The sequence below is a fragment of the Conger conger genome, chromosome 7 (genome assembly GCF_963514075.1).
Source record: "Conger conger chromosome 7, fConCon1.1, whole genome shotgun sequence".
Classification (NCBI taxonomy): domain Eukaryota; kingdom Metazoa; phylum Chordata; class Actinopteri; order Anguilliformes; family Congridae; genus Conger; species Conger conger.
In genome coordinates, this window is record NC_083766.1 from 19,135,794 (window position 1) to 19,146,076 (window position 10,283).

The following is a 10,283-nucleotide window of genomic DNA, read 5'->3' on the forward strand; positions in this document are numbered from 1 at the left end:
TTAGCCGCAGATGGGAATGTGAAGAAATGTGTGCCTCACCTCTGCTTGCCTGAGTCCCACAGAACCTCACAGTTAGCTGTCACAGGTAAAAGAGCCTCCTTTCACTGGAAGAAATTTCTCTAGCACACCAAACTAAACCCAAACACACTGGTCAAATACTGACATGTTTCCATGCCAGAAAACAGAGAAAGAAGTCTTTCTTTGAAACTCAAAGAGTATAGGATTTTACCAGAGAGTGAACACAAGCTTTTTCCCCAGACACCGAACAATAATAAATAAGGGTCAGATATCAAAACAGTGTTTTATCAAAAAATATTTTTTATATTGTTGATAAGATGCATTGGTCACACATTTTTCACATGATACTGAAACTTCTAAATATGTATATGTTGTGAAACTTTACATGAAAATGCATTAATAAACCATGTGAGTAATTTCAATTTTGTTGCCAAATTGCAGTGGATTTGCTCCTAGAATGCTAGCTAACCACCACTAGGCCCCATATTTCCCTGTGTGAAACATGGTGCGACCGTATCATATAATGTGACAGTGTTTTGCACGTGAAACTGTATGATATAGGTCATACCACAGTACATCCATTGAATTTAGTTTAAGCTAAGTATAGAATAATTATTTCACATTCGTTTTTTATTACCGTCATAATCATTCATATTTTGGTCAAATTTTTAAAAAGAAATCCTTAACATCTTATTAGGAGAGACGTAATGCATCACACACGACCAGGCATTTGCAAACCTGAGCTTCCCTTTTTGTCACCTTGAGACAGATACTGTAGAAAGAGGCGAAGGGTCATCTAAACTGCAGCCAAAGATCAGGCCGAGTCCTCCAAACTGCAGCCAGTGATAAGGATGAGTTTTCCATTTTCAGTGCATCCTCTAGAACGTAAACAGTGATCAAGCGGGAGTCCTCACGTTTCACTCCTGTGTGCAAGAGGCAGGACCCAGGTACTAAGAACTGCTGCCATCTACTGGAGGTTAGGTTTATATAAAGGGTTTCTCATACGAAGGGGAGGCTGGTCTGATAAGGAGAATAATCTATGTACTTTGGGCATTTTCACACCGTTAATTTGTACCATGTTGCAGTTTTAAACACACTTTCAAATTTAACCTCCTGATCCCGAATGACGTCAATTAGCGTCATAACACGCCCTTTCATCTCCGTCAAATTGGCATACCTCTTATTTCTTAACGTTGGGTCCTCATTTTTATGTAATGCAGCAGATACTTATGAAAAAACAGAGTTGCGTTTCAAACCATATTGTATTTCGTCACCAGAAGTCCTGAAAACAGATCATTGAAGTATTACGCTCGTGTTGGGAGTAGGCCTATGAAGAAATATGCCTCCAAAAACATTAGCCTTATGGTTTGTTTAATAAAAAACGAATATTATTTGTTATTCACATATTCTACCACTATATTTGCCGTCACAACTAGGCTATTAGAATATAACCAATACAACCAATTTCGATCTGGTACTCTGCTGATATTTGTTTAGCCTACATTATAAAACAACTATATTGACATGAGTTATTGGTACTCCATACAACCTATTCCTGTAATGTAAGACGATATACCTAAACTGACACTTTTAGTTTAGGAGATATACTCAAGTGAACCCCATTTTTGTAAGCTGAAGTTATTTTTTCCTTAACTCATCAACATCATGTCCAAACCAATGCCTAACAAGTTCCCATAATAAAATGAGGTGCCATGAGGGGTTGTCTATTACATAAACCTGTTTAACCTGTAAAAAACTGAGGATAGTGGAAAACAACATCAAAATCACCTCAAGGTTCAATGAGTTAAGTTTGCTTAACGCTCAATTCAATCAAGCTCGAGTTGCAAACAAACCATCTTGAATTTCGTTCATTTTCATGACATTTCTGGAGGAACAACACTACAAACATATGATTTACAAATGTCCAGAAACCACACTAACAACACAAAATGGCCATTATGAATAATTTGCACTCAACAAAAACTTTGTCTCGAGTCTGTTCTGACTGCCTACACCCTATTGAAGACTGTAACAATCCACTATCTATGAATGACGCACAAGGAATGTGCAGAGCAAGTTCAGTCATGGGACACAAAATATTTACTTACATATCTATTGAAATATGTATCTAAAATATGGGAGTTACCCTGACTGGAGTGCAATTTGTACACACACGTTGAGACACCAGGACAACAGAAAGACTGTTTCACTGTTAGATGAAAGAAAGGTCAAAGCAGAAAAAGTTCAAGAACCACAGATTGGAAATTGAGAGAAAAATCAAGAAAAGCCATTTCAGCAAAACAAATGACATGCTCAGTGCGCAATTATAATACAAATATACTCAGACCACTTTATTAGGTACACCTCTACACCAGCTTGCTAAATGAGTAATGTGCATAACAGAATTAGTTTGAACACGTTTCTATAATGCATATTTTCTCAATCCAATTTTATATAAATACTCTGGTGGGGAAGTGGAGATGGTCTTGAAATCCTGCTCTTGGCAGTGTCAGCTGTGGCCAGGAGAGTAGTGAGGCGTGGCACAAAATGTCTGATCTGCGTCACCGGAGAGAGAGCGTCTGCAGGGTTTCCCCCACCCTGCGGTCCGTCCAGGAGCACTCCTCCAACGCGACCGATGCTCAGCTCAGCTGGGGGGCAGAGGCATTAGGGCAGGTGAATGGCAGCACTTGAGGAAACGCACTCGTCTGCCTTCTCCCAAAGTCAAAAAGGCTGCAGCGATGGGACATGCTAACAAATGAGACTGAACATTTGGGGCAAATAAAATAAAATCAGGGAAAAGTACTGTATGTTTTTTAAACAATGCTTACTGTGTTCACAAACGTTCCTAAAACACAGCTTCTGCAACAAGGCTTCATAACAATGATTCCTGCGGTTACAACGTTCCCTAAAACACAGCTACTGCAACAAGGCTTTCCAACAATGATAACTGCTGTTACAATGTTTCCTCTCAGAGATACTACCATGACAACACTTTCTAAGGCAGCCTATATTTGTGACAATCCATGCTTGCATGCAATCAAAGCTAGAGTAACAACACATTCTAAAAACTCTTCCCACTGCACCCAGGCATCCTATCAGGTTGAATGTGACATTGCTTCACTACAAAAAGCAGCCAAGAGCATGCTTCTATACATATGTAGAGGCAATACAAAGAGCAGCTGTAAGAACAGTTCCTTACACAGCTGCTGTTACAGTAGAAGGTGCCATCACAGTTTCGTTGAGAACGCTTCTTTACAGATAAGCGGCAAAAATGCTTCTTCACAGAGACAAGCCTTTAGAATGCTTCATTATAGAAATCAGCCATTAGAATGCTTCATTAGAGTTGCTGTGAGACGCATCATTGCAGTCCACTGCTTTAAGCAAAAGTGTAAAAGCTTAACAACAGAGCTGCTACATGGGAGGGAAGATTGAGAAAACAACCTTACAGAAGTGAGAATCAGCTGTGAGAATGCTTCATCGAGCTGTGTGAAGGCTTCTCTGGAGCTGTAATGACGCCTCTCTCACTTTGGTGACAAACTATTTGAGAGCAGCTGTGAGCCGCGAATGAGAACGTTTCACTGCAGCGGGCCGCTCCCTCCAAGATCCCTAAGAAACCTGCGCTGCAGAGGGCTGCTATGAGAACACTTCATGAGACACCCAAGCTCTGGGAAACATATGGTTTATTAGGTGAATTAACAATGGGAAAGAGTGCGAAAAGTGTTAAAAAAAAAAATAAAAAAAAAAGGCACAGGCAGAGAATTATGCAACCTGGCGTGTGAGTAGAACAGACCACCTGTGTGGAGGTGTAACTCTGTCGACCGAAAATAGCAGCATTACCGTAAGTTCTTACAAAGACAACACTGAATAAAAAGGAAAAAAACAAAACAAAAAAAAAAAAACTATTAAAATCCACTCATAAGGCGCGCATCACAGACAAGCTTCTCTCCTCAGTCCACAGCCTCGTCCCGCTCCTCTGTCCCCGCGCCGGCGGTCGACGGGGGCCCAAACCCGGCCCGAGGGAGGGGCGGCGTGGTCCCTCACACCAAGGTGGTGAGTTTGTCTATGAGGTCGTCGATGGTGTAGACGATGAGCTTGATGTCGTCCTTCTCGGTCATGCGGTGCTGCCCGTGCTTGCGCAGGATCACGTCCACGTCCGTGCTCAGCACGCGCTCGGCCACCTGCATGGAGATGTGCCAGGGCGTGTCCTGGTCCTGCAGCCCGTGGATCAGGCGCACCGGGCAGGTCACCGGGATGGGGCACTGCAGGACGCAGTGGTTCTCCGCCTCCTGCAGGAAGTCCATGCTCAGCTTGTAGCAGCCTTCCTCGTTGTGTTTGGTGGGGATGCTCCACTCGCCTTTCTCCTCGAACTCCTTCCTCACCTTCGGCACAAAGGCAGGGTCAGTGGCGCGCGCTGAACGCCTGTCCGCGGAGCTCACGGCTATCCACGGAGATATTTCAGAAATATACAACAGTACACGGCCAAATTTACAAATGATTATTAATATTGATTGAAGTGGACAGCATGCACGACTAGTAGCCCTCTCTCAATTCGTGGGTTGGTGTGCTGGTCCCTGGGTATAATTCACATGAAGATGTAATGTGGATGTAATATTGGAAAATATAGTTTTAGAGCGACGATATTTTAGAGCAATAAATATTACAGTTGAGGATGCAAAAAGGATCTACTACTCACAATTGTAACCATTTATGCTGCAGAGTAATAATTCATTTATTGAGGAAGACGCCACTGGTCATAGGCTAGAAAAGGGGTGGGCAATTCCGGTCCTGGAGGGCCGGTGTGTATGCAGGTTTTTGTTCCCACCGATTACTCGGGCTAAATGAACTAATTGGCTGCATGAACTGGTTCACTCAGAGATTAGATCACAGTAAAACGGGGGACTCAAGCGCAGTCTTCGGCTATCACTCATCAAGAAATCTACTGTAGCCAAAATGTCAGATGGCATAAAAGGCTAATTATGCAATTAAGGCCAAATGGATACGGCCCTCTTTGCCCACCTCTGGGCTAGAATTTGACTGCCATGTGTGAAGGCACTCAAGAAAGCTGACACAGATCAAATTATATTTCACTATCAAAAGCAAGAAGGATCTTGTGAATGTGTGCGTATTGTCAAGCACAACTTCAATTCTGATCAAATGGATTTGAACAAACAAGGTATCAACATAATCACAGTATACATGCAGTAGCGGTGAAGAGAGTAAGCTCACCTCTAAAGGAAGCGACTTGAAGGCTGTAACGAAATGATCAGCGGCAGTGGAGATGCCAATCAGGGCTGCAATCTTCTCTGGACGGGCAATGGCTGCCAGGAGCATGAGCCAGCCACCCATACTCGAGCCAACCAGGATCTGAAAAATACTGACCAAGTTTACAGCTATCCACAATACCGATTATTATTTACGATACAGCCAATGTGTAACAGGTTCACAAAATATTGAAACCATTTATAACAACTCTTCAGAATGTGCGAAATATTTCATTCCGCCGAGACAAACGGAAAAGAATAAGCCTAACAGCTTTTTGGTTATTTAAAGGGTGTCTTCCCTATTGTAATTCTACCGAAATATAACCGTTTCCCCTCTTAAGAGTGCCTCTACTTTGGAGGAAACAACATTTGCAGGTCCAAATGGGAGTCTGTGTCAGCTGTAACTGCACAGCCAGGGCCAGCTACTGTAAGATCTGTACCATCAAACACCACCTCTTCAGAGTGGATCCTGAGAAGATTCTGAGGTTGGAAAGCCTCTAATCCAATTGTATTCATTATCATAGTCAGGTCGTCCTCTTATGTTACATAAAACCTTCAGTTTCAATCAAAACATCTTTAGGTACAATTAAATCAACACAGTGAGGGTTATTCTTGAGAGAGCAGAGCAGCCTGTCCTTTTTATTTATTATTTTATGTAGATATTTAAAGATAATTTTTATATAAACAACACTTTATATTTTAACAGATGCTGACTTTTATATTTTAACATACACTCACTGATCACTTTAAGTAGACCTGGACACCAGTTTGTAAATGAAAATATTTGATCAGCCAATCATGTGGCAGCAACTAAATGCCTAAAAGCATGCAGACGTGGTTAAGAGGGTTCAGCCGTTTTTCAGACCAAATGTCAGAATGGGAAAGAAATGTTATCTAAGTGACTTGGACCATGGAATGAATGTTGGTGCCAGACTGGGCAGTTTGAGTATTGGAGTATCTCAGAGTTTGCAGAGAATGGTGCGAAAAACAAAAAACATCCAGTGAGCAGCAGTTCTGCAGGCAATCACTTTAAAACTAGCACCATCCCATAAGTAGTACACAGTTACTTACCAACCCTGTTGATATTTCAATAATAAACAAAAGTATTCTGCAGAAAATGCACATTGGGCCATATCTACAGAGGACATACTAGCCATGGGAAACTCACCTGTGGACCATCTACAAGTTCATCCAACACAAACAGAACATCTCTCTTCCAGCTACCGACAGTGCCTTCTGTCAAAACCCCTTCCGACGCCCCGCAGCCTGTGTAATCAAATCTGAATAATAAAACATAAACCGTGCTAAGAACAAACCAGCATGCACAATCACCTGATTCAAAATATCATCTTGACAATAGACACCAAACACAATGAATTACAAATAAACTGCTATAATTTAATCATTAAGGGTACAATCAACATTTATTTGCTCCTACACATAGCTCAGGCACTGCTGATGTAAATGATAACTGCTGCCCGGTGTTTGTCACAGAAGTTGGGCGGTTTCATGACTTTCCTCATTTTTTGCCATTTTGACAAAATCCTTTTTAATTGTTGTAATATTTTGAATGACAAGCCAACCTTCATATAGCTTACAGCATTATTTGTATAGGCATACACATTTGAACAATATTGCCAAAAGCTGGGAGACACAACAATGTATACAGATTCTGTTGAATGTTGATGCCCAGTGCTGCTTCCCACATTGTGGTAACATTCAGTGACAGGAGTCGATCCAAAGGCAAATAAACAAACACACCATATTTTGGTAACCATATCGTTTCAGCTTGCAAGATTACTAAGAATGTTCTGTTATACTATAGGCATGCTCTTCCTGAGATAGACAGAATTAAGCAATGAACCAGCCCATGAATGAATTTCGCTCCTAGGCTATTTGTTAGCAGCTGGTCACTGTCCACTGATTTTTTTTTTTTAAACCACAATCATTTCTTATTGCTGCACATTATTTCAATTGTTTCCAATTGGATCAATTCATTTAATTAATTTAAATTGTACCCTATGATTTCTTCTGTTTTTTATGGTGTTTCACGACTTTCAACAACTTTGCCAGGACTGTTCAGTGACTTCAGCCAATATATTCTGTGACAAGTACCCAGCCTTAATGAAGACGCCCCAAACTACTCCAAGGTACTTTACCTCAGGTATGAGTGGCCTAAAGACTTGCAGAAGTCCTCCAGTGCCTCGGCTTTCTGCCCACCCATGTTGGAGGCGTAGCCGGGGAGGAAGACCACGCCGGGGCCCTTTCCCTTCACTTTCCGATACGCTAGCTTTGGCAGGTCCGGGCGCGTCGCAAACTGCACGGTAGACTTCTGCCTGACCCCTTAAGACAACAACAAAAAAACACTGGATTTGAGTCAGGTGCATAACACACTTTCAAACATACTGAAAATGCACCCTGTCAGTGAATTACAAATCAACGTGTATCGCATGCAAAATATTGTAGTGAGTCATCAGGGATAACCAGTATGCCAAAGCACAACTAACTAAACCAGACAATCAAGGAAATTGAATACCTTTGAATCTGTACTGGGAAGTTTTTAATATAAACTTATATAAACTAATAAAAACAAAGACATTATTAGAACAGTAAATATACTTGCTCATTTTAACTGAAGAGAGAAAGTAAAAAATGTAGGCACCAGTTGCTAAAAGTCCAGTTATAATAAGCTTTAAAATTATTCAAATATTGACCACAGAAATACAGTATAAGCTGCATCTGAGTGTTTTGGGGGGCTCCCTATTGGTGCATGCATAGGCTGAAAAAGACAAAAACATTCAGCAAATACTTGTCAGTACATTGAAAGGCAATTCCAAGAAAAATCAACCGGAGGTGTGGGGGGCAGCCACTCCAATTTTGCCATTTTGCAAAATATGTAAATGTTCACGTAAATTGAGGCCCTGTTTGAACTGATCAAAACATGCCAAGTCACTGTAGTATCAACACAATGTTTTGTGCATAAGTAGGCCCATTATATGTACCTTTTGAAGAACATAGATTAATTATCTATGGAAATTTTGTAGTTTACTATTTACTTTGTTGAAAATCTAACATTTTCTGGACATTTTCTGGCCAGACCATTCTTGGCATTGAATAATTTTAACCATTTTTTGATTTAATTTTGCTTGTGACTATTCTTAACCAAGATATATATCTATACTAGTGTTAGAAGTTTGCTTGGGTGCCACCCAAAAACAAATTGGAGTGGACCAATTTGAGATTTCTTCTTTTGTTGGGGAAGGGTCTCGAAATATTAGCTAATTTCAAAATATTCACCATCTATATTAACTAGCTAGAGCAAAATGGTTATCGTAGATAGGCTAACATGACATTCCCTGTTAAGACCAGTTAGTGTAAGTTAGCTATAACAGTTCGTTATTTTAATGGCACTCTTGTTGTTAATTACCTAGCTATAGCTAACCAAGTTAGCTAACTTGGTGAAGTTAGAGCTGGCTAGTTGGTGCACGAACGACAGCTAATTAGTGTTGACTTGTAGCTAGCTAACGTTATTAGCCACTAACGTCATAGCTACCAACCAACTGGAGCAGGTTCAAGGTTGAACATTTTATCCAGATCAGGTAGCTATAGCCTTTGCGTAACTTACTGTTATTAAATACTATATGGCCATGGTCCAGTACGATAATGTAAGTTCTTAGCTATCTAGCTAAGTCAGTTTAAGAAAATGTTAACGTGTAGCTATCGTTAGCCGCCTAATGTTAGTCAATTAACTAACGCTAGCTAGCCTAAATCACGACACCGCCTGTCATTTGCTGCCACACCAACGTTGGCTAACTTGCATAGCTCGACTTGTTAGCGTCCATAAAAGCATTACGTTAGCTAGCAAAATACGAATCTGAACCGACAGACAAAGAGGTAGCTAGCAACACTAACTAGATAACGTTATTTCAGAGGAGGCGAACCGCTTCATTCGCAAACGGTATTCTCACGACCGTATATGGATTTGTAGCAGTGGCGCCAAGGCCCTGCTTATCATTCTCTATACCACATAGCATATTAGCTAGTTTCCTGCTAACTACAACCACCTTGAGGACTTTGTGGAGCGCACTGCTTCAAAAAAAAGATTCTGACCTCCTGAGCAACTAGGCGTAAGACAAGCGGCTCCTCTCGGTCCTATTTTCAGAACAACTCTCCCCCAGCTCCTCAGCACAGCTGCCGCCATACTGTTCCTCGGAAAGGACAATACTAGCGCTGCGTTGCCTGCTAGCCAGCTCGGTGTAGTGTAGTGCACACAATTCTCTGGAGTCAGTGAAGTTCACCTTTTACTTCCGGTTTTCTTCACAAGCATAGAGTGCATATTTCCGCCACTACAACATGTTACATAACTATTCTTTGTTCATAATAACGTGTATTAGTAAATGCAATACCGATATCAGCTATAGACCCGCTTTGTTGTTAGTTTTATGACTCCATTTGTTTTTTAACTTAAATATGGAGACTGTTCTGTCAAAAATGCCCGTACAAGCCCTTCTTTACTGGAAAATATTGACTCATAACTTTTTTCCCCAACAGCTCCACCCTGTGGAACAATTTAGTTATTACAGTGAATATAAAACCCTACTCAAAGTTCAGTGGTTTTCACAAAAAATGGTAAAAAAAGTAAAATGCAAATAATGTTTTAATCCATGTTTTAAAAACAGGTCACAGGGATAATTTTGCGATAGTCCCTTTAATTTTCTGCAGATAAATTGTCATTCGATTCGGAAGTCCAAATATGGCAAATATTTTTCTGTGTGCACTTCAAACTTCCAAGGCATGGCGTTCTTCAAAAGGTTACTCAACCAAAATCTGCACTTTCCCTGCCGGTAACTGTACAAATTGCTTTGGCCAGCCACAGAGAGAATTAATCAGTTAAACCTTGACCTGTTAAGAGCTAAATGTTTGTTTAGTGGTGGAATTCCCCTTTACGCACCAAAATGAACAAGGTAAAATGTTTTATTCCCCAGTGTTTGCCCAGTGATTTAT

General features: G+C 40.8%; 1 protein-coding gene across 1 annotated transcript; it reads right to left on the minus strand.

The window, feature by feature from the left end:
• Window positions 1-2,342: 2,342 nt before the first annotated feature.
• On the minus strand, window positions 2,343-9,565 carry abhd10a (abhydrolase domain containing 10, depalmitoylase a). The gene is made up of 5 exons (XM_061247470.1): window positions 9,390-9,565; window positions 7,439-7,622; window positions 6,448-6,559; window positions 5,245-5,382; window positions 2,343-4,397 (listed from the first exon to the last, which is right to left on the minus strand). The coding sequence occupies exons 1-5, from the start codon at window positions 9,478-9,480 to the stop codon at window positions 4,056-4,058; spliced, it is 867 nt and encodes a 288-aa protein (XP_061103454.1). The 5' UTR covers window positions 9,481-9,565; the 3' UTR covers window positions 2,343-4,055.
• Between the last annotated feature and the right edge of the window lie 718 nt (window positions 9,566-10,283).